Source organism: Chaetodon auriga, chromosome 18 (assembly GCF_051107435.1).
Source record: "Chaetodon auriga isolate fChaAug3 chromosome 18, fChaAug3.hap1, whole genome shotgun sequence".
Lineage (NCBI taxonomy): Eukaryota > Metazoa > Chordata > Actinopteri > Chaetodontiformes > Chaetodontidae > Chaetodon > Chaetodon auriga.
In genome coordinates this window covers 7,363,456-7,390,594 of record NC_135091.1, presented here as the reverse complement: position 1 = coordinate 7,390,594, position 27,139 = coordinate 7,363,456, and the positions used below count along the sequence as shown (strand labels likewise).

Here is a 27,139-nt window from a genome sequence, read left to right as displayed (position 1 = left end):
TGTGGTCGTGATACTTAGCAGTTGAAGTGAGTGGAAAAACTAGACAGAAGTTGGCGTCACAGTAAGGTCAAAGCCTCTTAGATCAAAAGGTCTTGAGCATAAAAGTGTTAAGAGATGAGTGTGACAGTATTGATTTGTTATGTGGGAGAATGATGCAAGCAGAAAGGTCAAGCCACTTGTGAGATTTCATGGTATCATCACCAAAGTTATCACAGTTCATCCCCGGATTATGAATGTTTATTAAAGTTTATTAAAGTGAAGATGTCGACATTGTTCAGTGGTCAAGTTACAAACCTGCTGATGGTGCTACACAAAAAGTTGGGGGATCACCAAGGTCATTTCTTGTCATCCCGTGGGGACCGTGAGTGTCCGTAGAGCATTTCTTGGTTCACAAAGTGAACCATAAATTTTTGTAAAGCTAAATTTTTACTTACAGCAGCATGAACTGATCTCTTTGGGGCTTAGGAGCTTTTGAACTGACTGTAAACACAACACTTGATTGACATATGAAACAACATTTTCACTCCCAACTTGTCACAAATGGACACTTAGTCATGGTGTTTTTAAGGCACTGGATCCTTAACGACATAACGAGTCCCATTTGAATGGTAACACCCTTCTTTTCTTACTTGTAATGAAGTATTTTCACATTGTTTTATTAGTACTTTCGCTTAAGTACAGGATGTGAATACTTCCTCTGCCACAGTACATCATGTGTTGTATCACCTTGAACATAAAATCCCAACCTACCTTAAATATTCTATGAATCAGGCCTTGTCTCCTCATTGTATGTATTCACTTTGTGTGGCTCTGTCCAGTGTCACCACAATGCATTTTTAACTCTCTCCTGCTTCTTGCTGCTTGTCAAGTCCTTGAATCAAGAGTTGTTAACCTTGGCTAAACTGAAAGTAGACTGCACACACTGTAAAAGCTAAATTCTAAAAGGATATCTGTGTGTGTGTGCACCTATTCATGTATGCACAGGGGGGGATGGGGAGAATCTGTGAGACCCTGTTTTTCGGGGGCACTGAATGTCACGGCATCTCACCCTCGTTAGCCTGGAAATGGGGACGAGGCGGCAGGCCCTGATGGGACGCACAGCGATCTCATTACGGGAGGAAGCTGCCCCACTGGAGCGGAACAGGACAGGCTGTGATGGATGGAGAGAGGGATGGTTTTTTTTTTTTTAAGGGGGAGCCGAGGGGCTCGGATCAGGCTGGCACTACAGGTCCAGGTCGGGCACAACCCCCCCTCCTGTTTTGTGTGCCAGCCGGGCCTCCATTGTTGCAAACCTCATTAGCAGCAGTTTGAAGAAGCTGTCCTGCAGGACAGTAGGCGTCATTCTGTAGCCGCTCCCTGGCTCGTCCACAGCAGAGCCCTGAAAGTGGGACGCAAACTATTTCTCCTCTACTTACAGAGCAAAAACTGCTGACTGACTACACAAACTACAGGACAGGATAACAGGGGGCTGAGGGCTTACTCGGATACACCAGCATGGACTGTCCAGATTATGGAATTGCAGCAATGAGGAGAGGAAGCTATGATGACGCTGCAGCTTCTCTTCGCCCTGTGAGTATTGATCCGCCATCAACGGCCAAAGGTGGAAAACGTCCTGTTGGTGACGATGAGATGCTGCTTTGTAATTGTTCCAGACTCATGAATCTGCCACCTGTACTGCAGCATCATGTTCACCAGTTGCTGCATATAAGGGAGAGTTTTGAAGGCTGTTACATAAGACGGTCGAAAAAAGGTCCGTAAATATCAAGGACAACTCAACTCAACCCAACTGTATTCATATAGCACCTTACATACAAATATGCAGCTCGAAGTCCTTCGCAGAGCAAGATTAAAACTGCAACAAGACTTCAAAATTACAGCAATAAAACAATAGGCAAAGGACAAGGAACCTTTACAAAAAAGGTGGGCTAAAAAGATGAAATGTCTTTTTTCGGTGGAACGAGCAGGAGACCAGCTGAAGAGGAGCTGAGAGATCTGCTCGACATGTCTGAGAGATCCAGCGATTTAGAAAGAAAGAATAAAAGAAAATCCTAAAATCTGTTCTAAAGTGGATGTCTAATTTTACCTGTCAGTCTGAGAGAGAAGTAGTCTTACCATGGCGATTTCTAATGTGAGCTTCGAAACCGAGGTCAGAATACATTATGACAGGTGTTTTGACCTGCTCCTTGAGATGAAGAGCTAATTTTCATCCCAAGGCTGGACGTGCATAGACACATGCGCTCTCTCTCCCTTGTGTGACATCCATATATTTGTCAAACAATCATCAATCAAATATTTGTCAAACAATCATTGCACCAACCTAACAATGAGCCAAGGATCATCTGGAGTTACAGAAATGTATATCTGGGTGTCATCTGCATAGCTAGGAAACTAACTTTTATGGTTTGTGATCAGAACATCAGAACAGAAGTGGCAGCAATGTAGAGGCTCAGAGGGAAAAAAAGGAAGATCCAGAACCTATTCAGTCCTTCAGGTACGAGGACATGTTGTGAAAAAAGGGCCACAATGCCTGTATGACAAGAGGAATCACAGACAAGCATATCTTCCAGCTGGCCAGCAGTACCCTGAATCGACAGCCAAATGGGTAAAGATACGATAGGAGACCGATAAACTGCATCTTTATGTTCTTTTACTGCTACTTTACTGTAATTAGGTGACAGGAAACAGGCAGAAGGTCGGATCGAATTCAGTTCAGTTGCTCCACATGAGAAGTATCTGGAGGTGTTGGTGTGTGATAACGAGTCAACCCTGAGCAATCAGCGTCTGTAGTTTGTGGGGTAGAGACTGGCGTCAGAGCCAGAGGGCAGAAGAAACGATGCTTTGTCAAGAGCTCCTGCTTTTGTTTGATTTGTGTGGCTCTTTTTCTCTTTCTTCAATTCTGCTTAACCCAGTTTGTCCAGCAATTAGAGCACGAGAGCAGCCAGCGGGACGGAAAATCTGTTTGTTTTCTTTCACCCACATTAACAAAACAGAGTTTGTGTGTGTGTGTGTGTGTGTGTGTGTGTGTGTGTGTGTGAGCTGTTCCTATTAAAAGATAAATTCATGCTTAGGATTGATTAAAGAACAGATTAGATGTTAGCCTTGCTGGACGTGTGCTCCAGACTGAAGTGTCTCATTAGCGGTGTTTCTGTCTATTGTCAAGCATATTTTAAGCAAAATTTTGAAATGTCGCAAAAGAGATAAAACAAAAAAAAAAAGCGTGTTTCCAATAATGGCTTGGAGTGATTAAACCAGGCCACACAAAGAGTATATTTGTCAGAAGGTAGCAGTATAAGCTACATTACACATTGCTATAATGAACAGAGTAGAAGAAGCCATCATAGCCATTTTAGGATTACTTCTCAACATTAGCATGAGCTTTTTATACTTTTGATATACCGTGGCTTAATCTAAAGCTGTGATCCAAGTCACACTCGAGCTTCTTATTTTTGCAGTGTGAAGGTCTCGCTGTTTCTTGGCAACACATTATCTGCTGTCAATCCTGTCTGCAGTGGCGAACTAACACGTAAGCGATCAGATGCAGACATTCGAAACCGCACGCTGCTGGGACTCCATATGTTATTGTCATGGGCGGGTGGATTCAAACGTGTCGATGCCGTCTGTCCTCTCAACAGAGTGAACAGAAACAATTTCAATCTGTTTTGGTAAATGGAGGGAGCTGATGCTTGGATCTTCTTTGTGCGGTTCTCAGACTCTATATCTGTAGCTGAGGCTGTAGTGTTCTCAATTTTGTGTCCCGGTTTAATGTGCTTCCTCTACGTGCCTATTTTTAGAGGGGAAATTTTGCTTTTGAAGACACGACGCTGACTAATTTCAGTCTGAAGGGTTTGGTATTTTGAGGCCAGTTTCTTGCTGGTTTTTTACTTGTATTTAGCTCCATTCATGGTTCCTTCTATTTTAAAATGTTTCCTCATCTTGGCTGTTAAAAATAACCCAAACAGGCTTCAGAATGGTCGCGCTCGTAATGCTCTAAGTGCCTTCCTACACAGAGTCTCCAATCGCAGTAAACCATCTGTTCTGTTGTTGTTGGTTTCTCTCCCTGATTGAAATCCTGCCTGTTTTGCTGCTTCCATTGATCACACAAACTACACGAGGAAGGTCTTTGGAAAGGGTCTTTGTATGTGCATAAAAGAGACACAAGCATGCACACTCCGGTGTAGTGCAGCGGGTGACAAAGCCCTTTAACTGCCTGAGTATAAAAGTAAATGAACACGAGGTCTGGCTCTGGAAATGTTCTAAGGAGCTGAGGAACAAAGCAACGACAGTAGTGATAATCGTCTTCCATCATTTTTTCATGTCTCAGCAGTCGCCAGTTTCAAAAATGATTGTCCCCATTAGTCACTTAGACACAAAAACATGGGGAGGTTGAAAATACCAAAGCAATTATCGGTGTGAAAATTAAGCTGCACTATGTTCATAGTCAGGCTGTCCAAGGCTGAATATAGCCTCATGTGTACTGTGAAATTTTACCTTTTAAAGAACATTATTAATGGTTTTTATGATTCTAGTTTCTTCACTTCAGAGATATTAGACTTTCTGTGTGACCATATGGAGACAAATATTTCGTTTATATTGTAGAGGGACTGACGAAAAGGTTGAAGAGAACTGTGTCAAACACCCCACAGCTGCTGATTTACAGCCAGTTCAAATGTGAAAGCAAGTGTGAAAATGCAGCATGGTGTGCGTTTGTGGTTTAAAATGTAAAACACATTGTCATCACATTGACAAACAGATAAATGAAAGTTTTCTGGTTTCTTACAGCACCTCAGGCACTTGGCTCAGAGACGACGCTCAGCCCCGTCACTGGTCTTTGGGAAGGCGTTGGGGATGCCATGGTCTCCTATCAGGTGTGTGTGTGTCGTTGTTTTAAACCTTTTTCCGTCCATTGCAACACTTGCTTGACGTCAGTTTTGTGCAATGCGTGTCTCTTGTTCATACTGTCCCAACAGACAGCAGCGCGCACAATCACAGTCTTTGTCAACTGTCTGCTGTGGACAATTGAGCGGTTTAGCCGGAGTTGCTTGGGCATCCTGTCAGTAGTTGTTTGGGGGGAAGGTTGTTTTGTTCACTTGATGCACGTCATATTTTCCTGAAGCAGACTGGAGACACAAAGAAGTGCCGTTTACTGGCACTCGAAGGGATTATGACATAAAGCTGGTATCTCACAATTTATTGTCATAATTTTGTTCAAACTGAACCAATTACGATCAGGTTACAGCAGCTAAAGCAACGCTACAGTCGGCATACTCGATACATGACATAAGGGATGAAGAGGAGTGATTTTTTCAAGTGAAAACAAAAGGTCAAAGGTCAAACCTGCATCATACAGACATGGACAGTTTCTCCAAGATGAGAAGTCAGTGATGTAACATAAAAAAAACAATTTTCCAGGTGGTTTCACCTTTTGTATGCAGCTGTCACCAAACCTCAGCCCGACTACCTGACGGCTTCAAACCCACAGGAGGTGGTGACGCAGTTCGTAAATGTGGGTCATCTGAAAATAAAAGTAATAAAACAGGTGCTCACAGCAGGTTTTGTCTGTTATGGTGAATTTTTGAGGAATTATTTTCTTTCACGGTGTTTCGTTTTCCCTGAAGTTTGTGAAGTGAAGCTGCTCAGATCAGGTGGAATGACGAGTATGATATGGAATATAATAACATAATGTGATATATGATCTCGTCAGGTCTTTGCTTAAACCACAACCACATGTTCAGTTAAAACAACAGGGGGCACATGTTAGGTACATTATTTTACCTGACATTTATCTTAATTATATAAGCTTACTTTGTGCGTTCACTGTGATTTTAGTTGGAATAATTCCTTTGATGAATCATTTTGGAAAGTTGCGGAGTTAAGTTTTAATATTATTTCTCTTGTAGCTCTTAGTTAATTATCAGTTATGGAAAAATACCAGTCTTTATTTGTACTTTAGTTGCTTATTCCTGCATTCTTGCTTCAGGATCCAGAGTTGGACATGAACCCAGAGGGAGTGAACTTTGGTGTTTACTGAGAAACTAGAGCTGAAACACAAAATTAATCAGCAACTATTCTGATATCTGATTTATGACTGAAGTAGTTTTTCAAGCAGAAACACCACCAATCTCTGGCTGCAGCTTCTGAGTTGTGATGTTTTGCTGCCTTTCTTTGTGTTGATTGAATATCTTGAGAAAATGAGACACTTGAAGATGTCACCTCAGACATTTTATTGACCAAACAATTAATCCACGAATCAAGAAAATAATTGAGAATGAAGTCATTCATCTGATTCAAAGAAATTGTTGCCCCTCTAGGCTACATTTGTGTGAGTTAGTTACATAGATATAAAGTCTCTAATTTTACTATTAACTAATTAGATTATATCAAGTAATGTAGCAACTTCCTATTTCACGTGCAGCCTTAATGGAGGACATACTGGTTGTGTTCAGGCTGATCCAGTCTGTCGCTCTCTGTACTTCACCCTCCAGCCTACAGGTGGCAGCACATATGAACACAATCTCAAATCACCTCCGCTGCTGTCACAGAGGAGCACTCAGCATACCATATAAAGAAAAGTGTATTTTCCCCTCCCCATTATGTCAGCACATGTCGAACGGTGTCCTGATGTCGCCTTGATGTCACCCCGCTGCCGTGTGCAGGTTACAGCCCACTCTGTTCAGGCCGCAGACACAGATGTCCTTGCAGGGGATTCACAGAGTGGGTTTTCACACAGTGACCTGCACATTGCGCAAACCTTTGAACCTCACACCACTCTGGCTCTAAGGACAAGACTGGTTGTCTGATATTGATCTGTCTTCTATTTAAACGTATCACCTTCAGCCCTCCATACTGTGGGAAAGCTGACTAATTCACACTCAGACATTCTGTAATTGATTATTAGATAAATTTACAGGAGGTTGTCTGGTTGCCCTCAATATTACACAATGAAAACACGATAGTCTACGTTCAATAATAAACTCAAAAGCAGTATGGCATCAGGTGGCGTACAGTATGCCAGGAAGTTCCCAAACTCTTTGGCTTTGACCCTTTATGGCCTCAGTGTTGACATTGACTATGAAAAATTCAACCAAAGACTCATTTTTGCCTCGCAGATTGTAAAATTGAAGGGATTTTCAGAAGCCCAAAGGCATGAAACTCTCCAGTATTACGCAAGAGCAAACCAAAACTGAAGGGCACTTAATTTCCTTTGAACAGCTAAAGAAAGACTTCAGTATCACTCAGTCACATTTCTTTAGATACCTGCAGGTGCGGAGTTATGTTAAAACACACTTCTCTTTAACAACCCCTCAGAGTACATGGATAGATGAATGTCTGAACATGGACCCAGCTGACAGAGGCCTGGTGTCTGTGTTATATGATAACATCCAGAGGGTTGCCGTTGTATCACTTAACTGTTTAGCAAGGCTGTGGGAAGAAGAATTAAGAACTACCATTTCAGATGTAAACTGGCAGGCAGCAGTTACATTGGTACACTCTTCCTCAATATGTATTCGACATGGGTTGCTGCAATTTAAGGTTCTGCACAGGTTACATTTATCTGCAAGTAAGCTAGCAAAACTCTACCCTGGTGTAGACCCAACTTGCATCAGATGCTGGCAGGACCCTGCTAACCTCAGTCACATGTTTTGGTTTTGCCTGAAACTGAAATTTTGGACATGCACGTTTGACACATTTTCATAAGCGTGTAATAAAGTTATTAGTCCGAACCCATTGACTGCACTGTTTGGGGTCGTCCCTCAGGAGACACAAATAACTAGGCACCAGACTGAGGCTATAGCATTCTCCAGTCTACTGGCTCGACGTCTGATACTCCTTAGTTGGAAGAAGGTTTTACCCCCCTCTCATAGGCGTTGAGTGGAGGAGGTGATGTCCCATCTTAAACTTGAACAACTTAAATACACTGCTACACGGGGCACTACCCATAGATTTTATAAAGTTTGGCAACCATTTCTATCATATTTTGAGGATGAACTCCCTGCCCTTAATATAGTGTAGCCTAAGTCCCCCCCCCCCCCCTTGTGTTTTTATGTAACTCTGTATATGCAGTTATGTGTGTTGCATATATGTGTATGTGTGTGCGTATAGCTACTTTGTGTATAGTGAGTAATTTTTCTGTTTTATCCTCCTGATTTTGTATTTATTTATTTTTCATCATTATTTATTTATTTATCTAATTATTTGTTTTCTTTCCCTCTTGTTTGGGGTATTGTGTACTACTGTGAGTCCATAATGTGAAAAATCAATAAAAATATTTAAATAATAATAAGAGAAAACCAAAACTTAAGATGATCTCTGTCTGCAAACTGTGTGGAGTTTAGTTAAATAACAACAGAAAGTCAGAAAGTCTAAATATATCCTCTGATATTTACGTGATGGGCTTGTAGGTAATTGTGGACTTAGACTGTTGAATGTTATTTATAACCACATTTACAGAGAACAGAATAAATAAACAGAAAAAAAAATCAATCGTTAATCAGTCAAACTTTTGGTTTGATCCACCTGCAGTCTGCTGTGTGCCTCGTCAGACTCTTAGTGTGTAGGCTCCTCATCACCTCCTCATCACCTCCTCCTGTATGTCTGACCTTCAGCTCCTTAACCTTTCAGAGTTGTTGTCACAGCAGTCACACAGACCACCAGAGCATCCAGTGGGCGACTCCATCAAAGCAAAAAGGAAGAAGACGACAAAGAGTCAGACACATCCCACACTCGTGCCATCATTCAGCGCTCAAACACAGCCACACACACACATACACACACACACAAACACACGCACACACACACACACACTGTGCATTTCCATGAGGTGGGGGGGCTCTGTGGGTGTTAGTTTCACTGTAGTGGGCTGCCTCTGACGTAGAGCGTACCACGCCAAAAAAAAAAAAAAAAAAAAAATCAACATAATTAACCATATGTGGCTAATATAGTAAAATTACTATTCCACAACAATACCTGCTTTATCATAATGAGGATGTTCAAATGAAGGATGGAGCGCTGATGCTAGCACTCACCTCTTCTCTCGTTCTGAATGTTTACAACATAGTCTTGATTAATATTACTCCTCACACTAATCAGAATATGACTATTAGTTAAGCTGAAAGAATAGTCTGACATTTCTCTTGTTTATTTTCTCGCAGAGAGTTACGTAAGGTTAGTACCACTCTAAAATGTGTCCATTAGCTATGAAGCTAACGAGGCTAACGTTAGCTTACCAGGTAGACTCACTCTGTCTGAACTTTAACAGAAACAGAAGTGTAAAAACAACAAGCTGTTTCAGGGCTGGTTCTGTGCCAGACGCTTGGACCTTTAATGCTAAACCTTGTCTTTTTTTTGGGGGGTCATCTTTGGACAGAACTCGCTTTAGCTAGTAAGCTCGGGCTAGCCTTGCTCTAGCTTGGGCTAGCCTCACTCTCATTTACCAGTTAGAGTGAGGCTAGCTGGTAAGCTAAGCTAACATTAACTGTCTCCTGGCTTTAGTTTCATATGTAATTTTTGGAAGGAAAGTGAATACCAGTAAGTGTATTTCTCAAAATGTTCAACTATTACTTTAATAGGTAGTTAAGTAGCAGTGGTTTATGTTAATAGTGTGTTTATAAGCTTTTAGAACTACTTAAAATCAGTGGTCAAGTACTGCACTTAAGTACAATTTTAAGTAACTTGTATTTGAGTATTTTCATTTTGTGCTACTTTATACTTCTACGGCGCTGCAGAGGGAAATATTTTTCTCTGATACATAATCCAGTATATATTATTCTGAAATGGGCTGTTCTGCCTAATGAGTACTACTTTTTGGACTTAAAGTATTCATGCTCATACGTTTAATACGTTTGTATGCAGAACTTTTACAGTACTGCTACTTTTGCTGAAGTGGAAGATCAGAGTGCTTCTTCCACCACTGCTAAATCTTATGTTGTGGTTGTTTTCTGCCGTTTGCGTCTAAACACAGCGATAACCACCAGCTGGAGTTTGAAATTCTCCCACTGTTTGATTTGTCGGCCTTATGTGTCATCTGCAGTGGGCCTGGAGGGTAACAGGGAAAGTACCTGTGCTGCACCTATTTGAATTTCTGCCCTGAACACAGAGTCAGTGGGAAGAACAATGACCAAAAACTGGTTTCATAATCATTTAGAACAAACAACTCTTACTTCTTAACTTCATCTTGTCTTGTGTGTTGATTTGATGCACCCTGAACCATCTGTAGACATGACGGCACGGCAGTCTTTTTTAAATTCCACATTATTTTATCTTTAGATCAGGCTTTGTAGTGGGAAATATCAAGTGAGATGAGATGTAACACCCTCATAAAATGGACGACTGAGTCTAAAGTCATTGCTCCTTAAAAAGCCAAAAGTTGCATCCATTTCAACTGAACAAATAAACAATCTTAAATCTGTTAATCCTCGTGTCTTCCTCTGTGATGACAATAATAAAATCATATCAGGATATTGACAAGCTATTGATCCATTGGGGTAGATGATGACTTTACAAGGATCTGACATTTTTCTTTTAATTAAAACATGATTGTAAGCTCTCTGTGGTATTTGGGGAAGGATCACAGTAGTATTATAGTAGGTGAATGTTTATTTTCCAAATCAAATGGTGGCTCTTCATCAGTCTATTGTGATCCTTCATCCTTTAGGGGATCATCATCACTGATGTTTGCTAGTTTCACACCTGCTGGAGGATGAAACAAACAGGAGGTGTCAACCGCACAGATGCAGATTTGAGATCTGTTTGGATTGATGGGGACTGATAAAGTTGTGGGTGAACTTGACGAGTGGCTCACAACCTTTTTAAAGCACGGCAGTGTCCATTTGTGAGCCGTTGCCATTGGTGTGTACTGATTGGTTCTTGAGATGATGAAAAACAGCAATGTTCAGATACACAAATATGAATTCTTCTCTCTGTAATAGTTGTGAAATACTGAATTGGTCCTACATTTATTCAAGAGACAGTCTGAGTTTTAGAGTTGAAAAGGTGGGACTCGCACATTATTAACACAGGATGAGGATGAACAGGCAGTTTCACGAATGCTAATTTAGTTCTTAAATATTTGCTTGCATAAGATGATCAGGCAAAACTTATGCAATGTGCTACAGGACGTACTGAATGAAATTTTCACTTCAGGAAATGGTTACTATTCATATTCATGTGAAAAAGCGGTTTACTGTGGAACCATGTTATGAAGCCCTTCTCTCTTCAGACATCATTTGCCAGCTGTGACATTTTCAGCCACCTGCTTGAGCTGCTAATGCACAGGCCGGCTAAAGACGAAGAAGAACCACACCGGTGCAGTGTGAAAACGACATGAGTCAGGGGTTCATGTGTGGCTTTACTCCTGTAAAACTTTATTTACTTTTAAGTTTTTACCCTGGATGCTTGTCAGTTTATAAAAAAAAGTAAAACATTTTCCCAAAACTTCATCCACAATGTGTTTTAAAGTCAGATAACCGTTACTTAGTCCTCTGGTCTTCAAATTCAACTTCAGTCAACCGAACATTCTGATTCTTGTTTAGTTGGATGACATGTTGTATATCATTATTTATAAGTTATTTCCTGTCCCTCTGAAATGTCCCTTTTTTTAGTGTTGGTGAGAATATTTCAGGCACTCCAGTGGCCTCCTACACAGTGTCATGGCTCTAAGAGGATGGAAAATGTTGCAAACCTCCTGAAAAGCATACAATCTTTCACTTTCATGTGCATAAATACCAAAGTTGGACTGGTCTGGCTGTGGGCTGTCCCTGTCATCCACCCTTATTTATGTGTGTCCTCACGCTCAGAGAGGAGGCTTCCTGCTGGGTCTCTGTGGATCAGAGTCCATTCGTCCTCGGCCTCACCAGTGAGAACGGAGAGCTGCTGCTGGACGAGTGCGTTCAGGTCACCGAGGGCTCCAAGACCAAGGAGAGACACCTGTTCCTCTTCAGCGATGTCATTGTCTTCGCTAAACTCAAGTAAGAAGTCTTTAATATTTACCCCAAAATATAGACGGTCACGATCAGTTATTTCTGTAATGAAGTGTGAAAAAATAAGCGTCCTCGGAGAATAAAAAACAACAATTACTGGGAAACGAGTCAACTGAGAGACAGTAAAAAGTATGGGAAATGCAGCTGTGATGCTGAAGTGGTATTTCAGCAACTTTCTGCTGAAAAATGTCACACATGTGTTTGCCTACAGTTGGAGCAAGAGAGTGAAAGAGGAAGTAAAAACAAACTGTGTATTTTTGGACTGCACACTCGGACTGTTGGGGAATCTCCCAGCGCACAAACTGTTTGTGTGCAGTCACTCTGACTAGAAGAAGAAAGCTTGGTGGTTCCCTTTGAGCGATGTCACACAAGGAGAAACTCAACGGCGCTCGCTGAGGAAAATGTGTTCGTTTCAACACATATTCGGCCGAAGCTGCCTTTAACACAGACTAAATACGTCAGTGATTCATTTCTGAGTGCTGGCATTTCTTAGTGGCCTCATCTTAAAACCAAAATAATCTAAAATCAACCATGCACCGCCTTGCCAATTTTAATATTATTATTAATAGTGGGTACAATGGAAAATCTCACTTTCCTTTATTCATGTAGGATTACCTCGCTTTTCCAGACATAATTAAACAGAATAAACTACTATAAACAGTCTTTCAGTTGTTGTATTTCCTGGTTGCTCCTCTTAGTCAGATTAGAGCTGCCGGTCAAAGCAGCAGGTGGAAGTTTTATACCTCTTGAGTGGGAGGACAATAACACTCATCTCTGTACCACAACCTGCCCACTGTTCCAGTATGTAAGTACAGCTGGGATACAACAAACAGACTTGGGAGTCTTTTGAGTCTATATATACATTCGTTACTTCTAGAAATGGTACTATTCAGTGGTCACAGATTTTACTCATCCAGTTCGGTTTACCGGTCATTGTGAGCAGGCCTACTTCTTATTTTGAAGATAACACATTTTTTGCAAACCACGGATACGTTACATTTGCACATTTCATACGTATCCTATCAGTGTTTCTACAATAGGTATCAAAGTGATGTTAGATTACCGGTGCATGTGTATGAGCTGAGTTTCTCATCAGGAGGAACAACAGCAGCAGACACTGTTAGAGCCGTGTTTCTTGTAACAAAACAAGGTGCTTTTAATGAGATGTCAGGACAACAAAACCGAGTACTTTCAAGGAAACATCTGAACATCTTCCAGCCATGTTTGTGGCGACAATACTTGGTATTTTTAATGAGATGTTGGGACATTTTCCAGCCGTGTTTTGTGGTGACAAACCCGGGTATTTTAAGACGAAACACTAACCATAACCAAGTGTCTTTTGTGTTGATACCTAACGTTTGAATGTGAAGAAATGTAAAGTTTCAACATATACTGTAGGTGGTAAAGGAACATAAAGTTTGAACATATTGGTGGTAAATTAGTAAAAGAAAAAAAAAAAGGGCACGTTTTAGAGGTGTTGGCAGGTGTATTTTTGAACTAGTCTGGCTCGCAGTTTCCAGTATGTATGCTAAGTTTGGCTAAATACACCGTGAGTCCAACTTGACATACACTTGCTCCCAAGAAGAACTCAAATGAGTTTAAAGCTCCAAATTGTTGAGCTATAATCTTTTGTCTTTGTCTTGCAGAATGGTCCAAAACATAGATGTAAGATTTATGTATTTGACATCATTATACTGCTGGTATTGGTAAATAGCGCTCACAGTATTCAGGTTATCGTATGTTCAGTCTTACCACATAGAAATGAATGTATTGCAAAATTGGTTTTCCAGTATTCATTGGAATCAGGGAAAGTATAATATGCATATTGTAGATCAGTGGAGGCCCTCAGTCCCTTAATTCATCCCGGGCCCCAAAGTGTGTTAATCCATCCATGTTTATTCTCCACAGCCTCTCCATATTACACCTCTGGTCAGTTGCATGTCAGTTCCCTCTTTCTAGTTATATACCATCACACCTCTTGAATTTAACGAGCTCTCTCTTCCTGTCTTCATCCCATTTGGACCCCCACCTCCTTCCCACTCCATCAGCACTTCAGTCAGCCAGCCTGTATTATTGCAAAGACGTAGAGGTCAGGAGGGTCAAGATACGATGCCATTTACTTCAGAAATGTGGCTGCGTGACGGTGTTCTGGGGAAAGGATGATTCCTCTCTTATAATTTAGTATTTTTATAATCTGTACATAATGTACGTATACATAGTTATTTTTCTATTCTGTGTCTTGACCCTTCTGTGTCACTGTTTTTGCTTTTTGTAAGAGTTGACTGACGGAAAGAGTGCGGTATTATTCACAATCCACCTCGACAGCAAGCTTCAGTTAATCGTCCTTGATATTCCTGTGGTGTATGAAGCACGTCCAAGTGTTAAATTTTAGCTCCATGTGTGTCCAGGAGTGGTTAAAGCTGTTACTGGATTATTCAGAAGTGTGATGCACTGAAGAAATGTCAATCAACAGCGACAAAGAGCTTGGAGAGTCAACATTTGCATCACAGACTATTGTTCTTCGCCATGTTTTCATGTGCAGGAATCAATGGTACGGGGGAAATGTTGAGACTGCACAGATGATGTCTCATTGATTTGGGTTTCAAAACAAGCTCTTATGTGATGAATTACACCTTTCGCTTCTATCATCAGCTCCAACTTTGCCACAGATAGGAAAGACAGTGAATGGGGGAATCAGCAAAGCTAAAAAAAACAATTACTGAGACAGAAATTTATGGAACTGAAACCTGCATTTTAATCTTAAAAAAAAAAAAAAAAAAAGCTGAGTGAAATGGAAGCAGTCGGTGGGTTTTGTCTTTCTTTCTGCTCCTGTTACAACAGGTCGAACACCAGCTACCGCCTGAAGCACAGAGTGAGCCTCAAGGACATCTGGCTTTACGGTTTTGAAGATGAACCGGAGGATGAGGAGCGAACGACGGAGGATGTCGACCTCAGGGTGACCCTCGTCCTGGCCTGGGCTCTCACTTTTTGTTTGGTGTGTTTTCGGTGAGCATGACTCACACGTGATGACTCACATACAAACAGCATTAAATGTTTGGATTTTCACGAGCTCGTGTGCCTGGACACACGTTCTCAAGCTTGATTGTGTATGTTGTGTGTGTGGCTGTGAGGATCTTCAGTTGATTGTTATCCTTCCTCTCACAACCTGCTTTGGAAAGGAATCATTATGTTCCTGTTGTTTGTGTTTTTGACATTAGATATCTGCGAGCTACAATTAGCCATCCAGCTACATGTTGGAACAGTAGAGTCTGCGAACTGTTCAGGCGACTCTGCCTCCACGTTTCATAATCACAGATGAGATCTCAACAAGAAACACAAGAGGGAGATGAGATGAGTGTTCAGTCTGCGTCTGAGTCTGTCCTTGTTATGGAAGTGGTCGTCACTGTGAGATCCAGCTACCCACCCGTAATCAGTATCTTTCATGTCACAGTTTACGGTACTTTTCATAGGAGAAAGACTGGAAACAGACTGGACTGTGCTATACTCAGTCCACCTGTTTCCAGCCTTTGTGCTAAGCTAAGCTAACTGGCTGTAGCCTTCATATTTCCATATTTTTTTTACATTTACCCTACAGGTGAGAGATTATTATCAAATCATCAAACTCAGTCTCAGCAAGGACTCTAGTAAGTACTTTGTACTTCCCAAAATGTTGAACTCTTTCCTTTAAAGGTCTTGAAGTCAAAGCACACATACTCACAAACACATGCTTTCTCTTTACTCTGAGGCTGTTGCTGGAATATTCACACTTGTAGTAAATGGTCATATGATTTGTGACCTTTATGAAAACGGGGAAGTAGCAAAGAGAAAGTCCTCTCGGCAGCATCACAAGAGGCTGCGAAATGGGAAGTGCAGAGCTGGCCACCAAACCAATCTTCATGTGAGGGGATTAACATCAGCTGACTTGGTCAAGAAATACTGGCCTTTACAATAAAGATGAAGCGCACTTGTCTCATGCTTCATGTCTAGACAATGTAATGAACTAAGAGCAATGCAAGTACACTTTTCCCCTCAGTAAGTGGTATATCCGTTTCATCAGAGGCACTAAATGGCACAAACTGAGAAATGCAGTCATTTGTGTTATTCATTGACTCCCACGGTTTCTTGCAAAGTAATAATAAAAAAACAACACAAAACTGCTTTTGGCTCGCTGTGGTCTTCCAAGATGATGAATCCCCTGGTGAGTTTTGAGTTGTTTTGTTTGAAAACGAGATTTCTGATTGAACGTTTTGGCTCTGGCAATGATTCAGTGTGGGAAAGTTTCATTGCTTCTCACTCACACCTATATTTGAGAAACCATGTGCTCACTTGTTGACATTACGGCCATATGGCACTGCCAGCTGCCCGGCATTAAGGAGGCCACAGCGTATTACAGGTTATCAAAAGGTGAAGCCTGTCAGGTGGACATGCAGGCACGCGTACCTGTTTCGTCGTCATATTTCCACTGATGGACGCTAAACCACAGCAAACATAGCAAAGGAGGAAGTGGAAGGTGTCTGGTTGGGGGCCGCCGTGACGTTGCTTCCTGTTCCCATGACTGAGTTACAGTTTCCACCAGAGCTGTTAAAAGGGACTGTGGGTGCACACTTCGCCTCATTCCTCCCACTCTATCTGCTGGCCTGTTTGATTCTTTCTGTGGATTAGTAACTCGTACCATGCTGTTATTTTGCCGACAGCTCGCCTGAGGTGAAAGAACGCTGGTTAGATACACTTCACAGGTAAGAAAACAGCATTATTCTCATATTAAACATTTAATAATCCACATGTTATTGACAAATGCTCATAAATATCCATTCACGACTAATCATGACTGATCAAGAGTTGGACAGCGTTAGATCGCAAAGCCATTTTGATCATTTCTGACAACATATTGTTGCTGCATGGAGTGCACAATCATCAGCTAAATCAATAATCAGTTTCAGTTGGTTTTTGAATGTTTGCTTTAATGAATGGTTTTGGATATTGTGGTGATGAGAGGAGCAAGATAGCACATTTAAATCATGAAGAACAGTGTTAACAGTGTCACTGCTGCTCTGAAAATGTACTCCATAGCATTAAATTGATCCGTTGTTAGGTCTGATTCACAAAGCTTCAAATACAGACGTTTTATGCTTTAAAATGCAGACTGTGCAAAGAGTGCAGAGGGTGCAAAGACTTTGGATTCACGAGTAAACGGCACTTTGTCTCATCACAGAAAAATTAAAGACGCAAAAGCGAGGGTTGGTTGTGCTTCTTCACCTCCAGACGTCCTCATGAAGGTGTTGAGTGGCAGCGTCACAGTAAGTCTCTCTGCCATGCCTAATTGAAAGCAATACGTTAAAAAAACAAAGAGCTTTTACTAAATAATCTCTCTCTGTCCATCTTTCAGACTAAAACTCTAACAGGAGGTAGCATGGAAGGATTCATTGAGTTGCCACTTGATGTAAGTAAAGTCCCCGTTTTCGCTGGTTCTTGAGATTAAAGACATTCATGTGAAACAGCTGCTTTTGAAAGACACCTGCGCTTTTCCTCTCATGCTGAAAGTACATGTACAAATTCTTACACTAAAGCTGGAAAAAAATACAGTTGGATGACAATTCAGAAGCGAGCGAGAAAGATTTTGTACTTGATAAAAAAACAGATTGATTGTTGGCTTCTGCTGGTGTCGTTCGTGGTGCGATTACTTCACTCTAACTCATTCACGTGTCAGGAGGCATGACAGGCGAGGCTTCGCGTTGCTTGGTGATTGAGAAAACAACACAAGCCTTCCCCTCGTTTCTCTTGCGTGCTCATCACCACATCACTTTTCTTTTATTTTGTTACCAGGGTGATGCAAAGACCTGTGCTCTGCCAAAGCAGTTGAATAACCCAGAGGACAAGCTGCTGCAGCCCATTGGTGAGTTTGAAAATGGCAGTTTTTGGTGGAGGGAGGGGCTCGTTAATGCTGCTATGTGTCAAGATGAGACTAAAGAGAACAACCACAGAAACTGATGAAGGAAATCTAACTGCAGTTTTTGACACATTGGCACAGCCGTCAACTCTTGCACAGCTGGTTTTGTTGCTGTGTTGCACTAATTTCTAAACAGCTGTGAACAGAGGCATTCGATAAATGCTTAAATATGCAAATATGATCTCAAACTTCGACTAAGCTGATGGATGTAACACTTCTGCTCCCATCAGAAACCAAGTGGAAACTGGTGAGGAAGCTGAGAAAAGGCTCCAGTTTCATCAGCAAAGCACGCCGCTCTGATACAGACACCAAGACACAGCTGTTTGGACAGCCCCTCTGCAAGATATGCCCAGATGACTGCTCACTTCCCAAACCCGTCACAGTGAGTTGACTTTCTGTCTTAAATGTCAAATGTCTCGTCACTCCCACTTGTCAGTCAAGTTTCTCAAGCGCTAAACTGCTGAATAAATGGTTTTTATTCTTTTGTCTGTTTATGTTTGTGTGGTCCTAAACTTTCTTCTCTTGTTCTAATCAATATAAGGCAGCTTGTTATGATAGATCTCCTCTATGAGCAAGAATAATAAACAAGCACCTGCTGAGCTGACCTTTGACAGTAGTTCTTAGAATTTGTTAACGAGGACAGGAAACTGCGCGAGTGCACTAGCTGCGCCTTGATGAGTATCAGCTCAAAATGCACTCAACAGCTTGTTTTTTTTGTTTTTCCTGTGATAATCTCACCTCTCCCCCTCATCTTCTCTCCAGGAGATGCTGGTGTTGCTGAGGAAGAAAGGCCCGTCCACAGAGGGAGTGTTTCGGAAGCCATGCAACAGCAAGAACATGAGGGACATCAGGGATCAGCTCAACAGCGGCGTGGAGGTGGACATGGACGGTCAGCCAGTCTTACTGCTCGTCGGGCTGCTCAAGGTATGATCCCTTATGTATTACATAAAAGTACTTGCCGCACAATTGATTTAACTACCGTTATGACCAATGCTTATGTTAATTCAACCATTACTGCGGCTACAACCACAACTACTGCTGCTGCAGCTGCCGCTACACCTGCCGTACTGCCACTACCACTCTTACTGCTACAGTGATGGAAGAAGTCACATATTTTACTAGAGTAAAAGTAGGAATACCACAGTGTAGAAATACTCTGATATGGTAAAAGTCTGGAAGTATATAAGTTTAAGTACCAAAACTAACAATAGCCATTATATAAACTAAGCCTCACTTTAATTTGCCTCTGAATACTTCACCTCAAAATTGTACTTAGGTTCAGCGCCTAAGTAGCTATACTTCATTACATTCTGTCACTGTTCTTGTTCACACATTTCTTACTCATATCTAAAGACAAGCACCAGTTTAGCTTGATAGCACTTTTAATGATCACACAAGATCATTTCTAACACAGTAAGTACTGTGTCTCATTACGCGTCTCTCTCGTCTGTTGCAGAGCTTCCTGAAGGAACTTCCTGGCAGCCTGCTGGTGTCTGAACTTTATGACAACTGGATGACAGCTCTGGACAAGGAAGACACCCAACAGAGAGCTCTAGAAATCAGAAAGTAAGCAATCGATACCTGCTAATGAGTCTAGAAAGTGCCATTTACCTGCAACTGTGACCTTCACCTCCTATTTATAAATGTCATTTGTACATGAGTGGGGATCTGTTGGTATTTTCATTAATGCTAATGTGGTCAGATGTAAAAAGATAGATATTTTGAATGGAGTTTGGCACAGCATTACCAGTGTCCGCCATCTGTAGGCTGCACACAACCCACTTCTCTTTTTTTAGTCTGTCTTGTGTTTAAAAGGAGGAAGAAACTTTAAACCATCAAAAAAAAAAAAAAAAAGCGCCAATGTAACGTCTCCTTCCTGTTCTCTTTTTTCCTTCCTTCCCCCTTTTGCCCTACAACAGGGTGGTAGACGAGCTCCCGGGGGCCAACAGACTCCTCCTGCAGCATCTACTTTGCGTCCTCCATCACATCCTGGAGAGTGCTGACAAAAACAAGATGGACGCCCACAACCTGGCGGTGTGCATCGCCCCCACGCTGCTGCAGCTGGACGCCACCCCGCTGGATGAGCAGAAGGAGAAGATTGAAAAGGTAGAAAGTCTCGTTATGAATACACTGTCTCACTTTTGGTGCTTTGAAGCTTTGTGGTTCACAGTGCAGAAAACCTCAAAAGGTTTCATAAGTAAGGTTACACTTGCACAGACTTGTTCGCTCTTTCTTTAGTTAAATGCAAAGAAAAAAAAAACAAACTATCTTGACCAGATGAAGCACTGCACTGTCAGGACTGCATCCGCTCTGAACGTCAGCTTTGATTTCTGAATTCTTTATCTAATTTTCAGTCTTAGTACTGAAAGGTGATATGGTTAATTTAGCTCATCCTGTTTCTTTTTCTGATTTGCTGCAGGTCACGGAGCTAACTCAGTTCCTGATTCAGCATTCTGAGATACTTGGGGAGAACATCCCAAATCTGCTGGACACCGATGACGGTACATTGACACATCACTCACATCTCTGCTGTTATCTCCCTGAAGGGACTGTATGAAAGCAAGCAAGACCAATGTTCCTCTGGTATCCCAATTCCACTAGATCAGTGGAGTCAGAAACATCTAAAAAGCCAGTTTCTTTAAGTTTGCTTTTCTATCATTTTCAACCCTCCCTTCAGCAAATAATAAATAAATAAATACATAATCATCCTCATTTTCTGACCCCGCCTTCTCCATAGTAATTTTCATACAGTCCTTTAAGACAGAATTGACATTTGCACAAATTGAATAAATTAGATTTATTATTGTATAAATTTCGAGATCCTGATCATGTCTTCCTTTTCCCGCTACAGACTCAGTGTCCTCTCAGCATCATGACTCTGCCTATGACAGCACCGACCCAGATGGAGATGGGGAGGCGGGAGAGAGCGCCAGCTCCGCGCATGGAGAGCGCGGGTCATCTTCCTCCCTCAGTCCCAGCTTCAACGCCTCCTCCTCTTGGCCAGCTGATGCTATCTTCAACCCAAAGCCAGGATTCAACCGTCGCTGCTCTGAGCCCATCATCTTCCTCACACCTCATCTTGAGAGCCTGTGCAGCCACGCCAGGAGCCATGACGACTGCTCGGTGGAGAGGAGGGACTTTGAGGAGCAGCCTCTGAAAAAGCAGATCTCAGATGACTCCTTTTTGCTCAGAAGACAAGGCGGAGCAAGGCCGGTGCTGTCTTTTCCAAAACTGACCAGCAGCTCCACCATGGATGCACTGCCCTACATGGCAGGCGCCCGCGTCAGGGACTGCTCATGCTCTTCCTTAGAGAGCGCTGCCTCTAATCAGTCAGAAGGCTCCGTTTTCACCAGTTCACCTGTAGGGTCGCCAGCCTGCCCCCGCAGAGCAAACACCACCAACCAGCCTTCAGTGGCTCCAAAGGCTCAGCCGGACGTTGCCAGACCGATTTCAGATATGAAGAGGCGTTCGCAGTCCATGAGAGCTACCAGTAAAGCCCTGCTGAGGACCGGGAGCTTAGTGGCCTTCAGCAGGAGCAGCCTGAAGAAGGACTCTCAGAAGGAAAACTCCTTCCCTTGCGAAACTCTTCAGGAGGACTCTCAGAGCGAAGCAGATCCACCAGCCGAGCTCCTGCACAAACCGCGCCCTTTGTCGGCCATTGAAGTGTTTAAGCTTGTGGACAGCAGGCAGCCCTGCCGGCCTCCATCGTACGAGTACGCTGTGCAGAACATGGGTCCTCCTCCACAGTATGGATCAATGACTGTGCACGATGCCACATTGAAGAGAAGTTCCCGTCCATCCTCTGTAAATTATGATATCCCACCTACCTGTTCCGTCAATCAGTACATAGACTGTTTTGCTCATGCAGCACAGGATAATGCCAACACTGTCGAACGGCGGCAGCCTTTCCGCCAGAGAGCGATGTCTGAGTCCGTGTCTGCAGGTCATCATGAGGTTGTGTCACGGAGATGTAGCCAGCCTGTGTTCGAGGAATTTTCTTACGCCAAGGAGTCTTACGTTTGATTGACTTTGGAACTGCCTCACATGGATGTACTAACATTTATTGGAGTTAACTATCAGTGGGCCGAGCCGAAGAACCGGTGTATAAACTGCAAGTTAAGCAGCCTGGCAAGCTTCTTTCTAACCTACAGAACTTAATATGGCTGGATCTGATCTTTTCTTCATAGCAGGAGCTGCTTACTCCCCTGCTCCTTCCAGTGTTTTTTCTGTTAGACAGAGAAACTGTTTATTTTTGAGCAGCTCTGTGTCACAGAAATGCTTGCACATGTATGTCCAATCTGTCGATGTATCACTGTTTCACTTTGAATGAATGTCATATGTGCTGCCTCTGTGGTTGCACTTTCTCAGTAGTACTATTTAGAGTACAACATTTCTAAGATATGTCACGATGGATATCTAACATATCACAATGAAGCTATGAAAACACAGCTAGCTGTGAATAAAATATGCTATAAGTTTTGTTTGAACAGTTTGTTGGCATATGTACAGTATAGCAAGCTGAGCACAGTGTTTTTTGGCTTTTTTTAAATTCTTGGTCTTTCTTCCACTACATTAAAGCACTTTTCTGATCATAATCTATGCTTTGTTTATTTGTAAGCTAAGCTGTATATAAAGTGAGGATGCAATAGATATAGATGGGCAATCTTTGTCAAGGGGTTTTAAGTAATGACATGTAAGAAAGTTACACAATAAAAAGAAATAACAAATTTAAAAAAGTGTGTTTGTTCTCTGTTTCTTTAAGACCATTTGAAAAGCTCTTGTTGGGAATGGGTCCTGTGGTCCTGAATCGCTCCCCAGTCAAATCATTAGTGGCAGCATTAATGGGAAAATGGAGGAGAGTGATTAGTTTGGCTCAACTTCTCTTTGCTAGATGTGTTGCATAACAGAGGCAAATAGGCTTCATTGAGAGAACAGCATGTTCTGGCACATGTGCTAAAACAGAAGGAAACCAGACATGGTCACATGGGCGGATTTGGTTTTTCTCTGAATTGCTGTTCCTCTCGTCTCTGGCTGCACAACGAGCTGATGCCACCTCTTCCTTCCTTTCTAAACTTGTTTAACGCATTCTGTCTTTCCTCAACAAGTCGATTCAATTCAACCAAAAGCTGCATTGACACACAGTGGTCCTGCATGGATGACTGCATCTGTGAATCTTATAATGTATATTAAAAGAAGGTCAAAGAAGGCTTTGTTATCTGTATCCTCATCATGTTTGTGTAGAGGGGAACAAAAAACAGGAACATCTTACAAAATAAGGGAACATAACACCCTCACAAGCCTCAGAATCAACCAGAGAGCTTAATTAGCACATGTGACCCAGTGTCAGCCAGAAAACAGTACGAGCTTCATTGACTTACTATTTAGTGCAGGGATGTTGTGTTAAACTGTGTTATCTTGGACTAATATAGCTCTCACCATGTCTCACACCTCATGCATTGAAGCACTAGAAAGAAGTATCAGTACAGCAGCGTTGATTTTGAACTGTTTTCATATCTCTACTGAGCCAAAGGTGACATTTTAAATGTGAAGGAACTTGAGTCATCAGCTCATATCTGTTATCAAGATCTTTGCCCAACATGGTGGATGTGTCACGGGTAATTTTCAAACCTCAATTTAAACACTGTTGAAAAGCAGTTTTATTATATTTTCAGTGAGTTATGAGGCGTCTTAATGAACACTTAAGTAAGCTAATTTGACTAATAATGAATATTTGGTGAGAACAGCTTTGAAGACTGAGAACCAATAACTACAGCTGCAATTATTTCCATCATTTCATCATCACCTGGTGATTATTTTCCTGAACTGTGTCAGACTTTCACTTCACAGCTGTTTGAACTCTTCTGTTAATTATTTCAATCATATATCCAACAGGCACATTTATTCTATTTCATGCATCAGTCACATTTCCATCACCTGTGAAATGACATCCATCAACAAACACACCATCAGCCAATGAAAGTGCTGTTTATCTGATTTTCTTTTTTTTTTTTAACTACATGTCCTCATCAGTGTACATTATTGCTGCTGAGCTGATTGAAAGGCAGAGCTGCACATAGCATGTCAGTCTTTTAATTGTGATGAGCTCTCAAGTAATTATTGTGAACCTGTAAATCGGTGTGAATCATGATTGTAGGATGTCACAAAGGGGGATAATTCAATTACATTGACACCTGTTTAGTGGAAGGTGGTATAATATTGTCATTTGAAGCTTAAAATGTTCTCCTTTTTTTTAATTAAAACAGTGTTACACAAGCACTGAATCACAATCTTGAGGAAGTGATGGTGTCCTGTGGTATTTTTGTCGTCCTCCAAAGAAGTCCGGAACAAGAACACCACAAACTGATTCTAATGGAGGGCGTGAGGGACAAATTTCATAGTACTCATTTGATACAAAAATACATACTAAAGTACAATGACGACTGGACAAAGTGGTCAGGAGAGCTGGCTCTGTCCTGGACCGCCCTCCGGACACCATGGAGGAGGTGAGTGAGAGGAGGATGTTAGCCAGGCTGACATCCATCATGGACAACCCATCCCACCCCCTGCATGACACAGTGGGGGGCTTGAGCGGCTCCTTCAGTGACAGACTGCTGCATCCAGTGTGTAAGACAGAATGTTTCTGCAGGTCCTTCATCCCAACAGCTGTCAGACAGTTAACCTCCGGCATCATGCACTGTGTTTTTTTTTCCCAGGTCTACATCACAAATCCCACTTTTGTTTTGCACTACTGTTATCAACGCTGACACAAAAGGCAATGGTTGAGTTTACATTGCTGGAAATGTTCAGCTTGCTGATATTACACATGAGTGAATTTGTCAGTTTCAGTGTGTGCATGGTCTACTGTATGCTGCCTTTCCCCTCTGTTTCAACCTCACTGCTTCCATTACCACCTGTTAGCCTCTTATTACCCACTGCACATGTACATTACTAATGGCTCATTTTTCCACTTGAGTGCCTATTTACTTTAATTACCACCTAATTTCCTCTTTGTTTGAATGGCCGCCTACTGTTTCAAAGACAGTAGGTGGCATGTTGACACTCTGGGAAAGGCTTTTGATTACACTGTGGGTGCCTGTTCCTCCCATACAGTGTGTTTAATCAAAGATGTTACGAATATAGTAATTCACTTTGTGGATTTGTAAATGGGACTCAAGGCTGGAATAAACCTAAGACAATAGTTTATTCCAGACATTACTGCACTGAAGAAAAGATGAATCTGTGGAAGTATGCCCTTCTAGTTATGTAATCTCATGGCTGACACTCAACACTAATGAGAGAATGCTATCACAGTGGCGTGCTGAACGGGTTACCCTTTAATAACCTGTAATCATTTGTGACAGTTGAAACATAAACAATATAAGATGCACACAGGAGAGCAGATCCCAGCCTTCACGAAACAGAAACCTCCCCACTCATCTGAATAGACATTCATTGTTCCTTTGAAAAAAGATCAAAAACACATGACCTAGTTCCTCCAGCCGTGGCTAAATTTGGCTGTTTGTGTTGTGAACAAAGTGTAGTTTTCATGGAAATATTACATAAGAATCTCTGTATTTAAGAAGTCCCCTGTTCTAAAACAAAGCCAATATGCAAAACGATGGCAGAATCATCTGAGTACTAGAAGCAGTAGTAATAATATTTGTGCAAGTAGACATAGTACTCATAGACATAGTATAAATAGAAGAAGTAGTAGTGGTACTGTAGTAGCAGAGGAGCTCATAGTATTGATGCTGCAGTAGCTGTGGTACTTGTAATAGTAGTAGTAGTAGTGGTGGCCATGGAAGTGGTATCAATAGAAGTAGTAGTGGTGTTGCTAGTAGTAATGGTACTAGTAGTGGAGTAGTGGTGTTGGTAGTACTAGCAGCATATTGTTCTGCTTGTGTTGTGAATAAAGATTTGTTATTTCATGACGGTTGGTTTGGTTATTTACTCGTTTCACAGTCAAACATGCATCATCTTTGCCATGAAATCTCTGATCTGGAAACATAAAGAAGCACAGAAGCACCAGTTCCATCGTCCCTCTGACCGCAGAGCTCTCACCTTTACTCTCACAGCTTAGTGTAAATTCTGGTGCCCTAATTCTCTCTGACACTTTCAGACCTGCCGTCGAGCTGAAAATGCTCCCTGTGGTTAACATCATCTTGAGTGGAGTTTCTGCTGTCTTTCACTAAATGTCTCATGCCGCCCACACTTCAATTCCACATGTGAGCAAAACAAAATCTGTTTTCAAGGGCACAGTTTTGTTTTGCTTGTACACTGTTTAAGTGTGCAAAGCAGGTCGAGGTGGCAACAGATGTCAGGCCTGCACCGCAACTCACAATAACATTTTGTCCTGTGACTTCTGCCTGTAAACGCCACTATAACATCAGTAGAAAAAGAGCAAATAGAATAACAAAAAAAAAAACTTTTCTAACTCTGAAGTTCTTCTGGAGATACTCAGGAATGAGTGCTTGATGCGCAGATAAGGCTGACTTTGTCACCGTTTGACTCAACTGTCCAGGAAGTGGTCTCTGACAGTGGTCTTTGAAATGTGTCGAAACACATTGACAAAACAATCTCATGTCAAGAGGCTTTTGGTTGTGCATGAATTCCAGGTCAGGAATGAACTTCTTAATCCTTAAACCAACGTGAATGCGAAGTCCTTAAAGTGCTCAGAAGAAGTGGAAATTTGTACATCTACACTTCCACAACTGGGCAAATCCCATCTGATGAGGAAGATCAATTACAGAAAGCTCCAGAAGAGCTACTAAATGTGCTGACATTTAATTTTCTTATACAGTAAGAGCTAAAATATGTATACAATTAGACATACTATTGTTAGTGGCGGTAGTAGTAGAAAGAGAGGGAGTTGAAGCAATAGCAACAGGAATAGTATGAGTAGTAGTAGGAAGTAGCAGTAATGGTAGTGGTAATAATGGTAGTAGTATTGGTAGAAATAACAGTTCTAATAGTCATAGTATTCCGAATGTCAGTTGTAGATAATATCAACAGTAGCTGTATGCTAACAGTATAGGAGCAACAGTAACAGTCGCAAAAGCTTATAGGCCTCGTAGTATTTGTAGTAGTAGTAAAATTAGCAGTAATAGGTGTAGTAAGTGTAGACGTAGTACTGGAAGTTGTAATGGCGGTTGTAATAAATATAAAGTTTTTGAATTGTATGCTTTTACAGGAAGTGGCGTACCCGTCGCTAAGTTAC

General features: G+C 41.7%; 1 protein-coding gene across 1 annotated transcript; it reads left to right on the top strand.

Annotated features, from left to right (window-relative positions):
• The first annotated feature begins 1,353 nt into the window (after positions 1 to 1,353).
• On the top strand, positions 1,354 to 22,650 carry tagapb (T cell activation RhoGTPase activating protein b). Its single transcript, XM_076756841.1, has 14 exons — positions 1,354 to 1,569; positions 4,780 to 4,865; positions 11,793 to 11,963; positions 14,817 to 14,981; positions 16,670 to 16,711; positions 17,188 to 17,272; positions 17,362 to 17,415; positions 17,799 to 17,868; positions 18,153 to 18,304; positions 18,685 to 18,846; positions 19,379 to 19,488; positions 19,842 to 20,028; positions 20,342 to 20,423; positions 20,774 to 22,650. The coding sequence occupies exons 1-14, from the start codon at positions 1,495 to 1,497 to the stop codon at positions 21,943 to 21,945; spliced, it is 2,613 nt and encodes an 870-aa protein (XP_076612956.1). The 5' UTR covers positions 1,354 to 1,494; the 3' UTR covers positions 21,946 to 22,650.
• Positions 22,651 to 27,139: the final 4,489 nt, after the last annotated feature.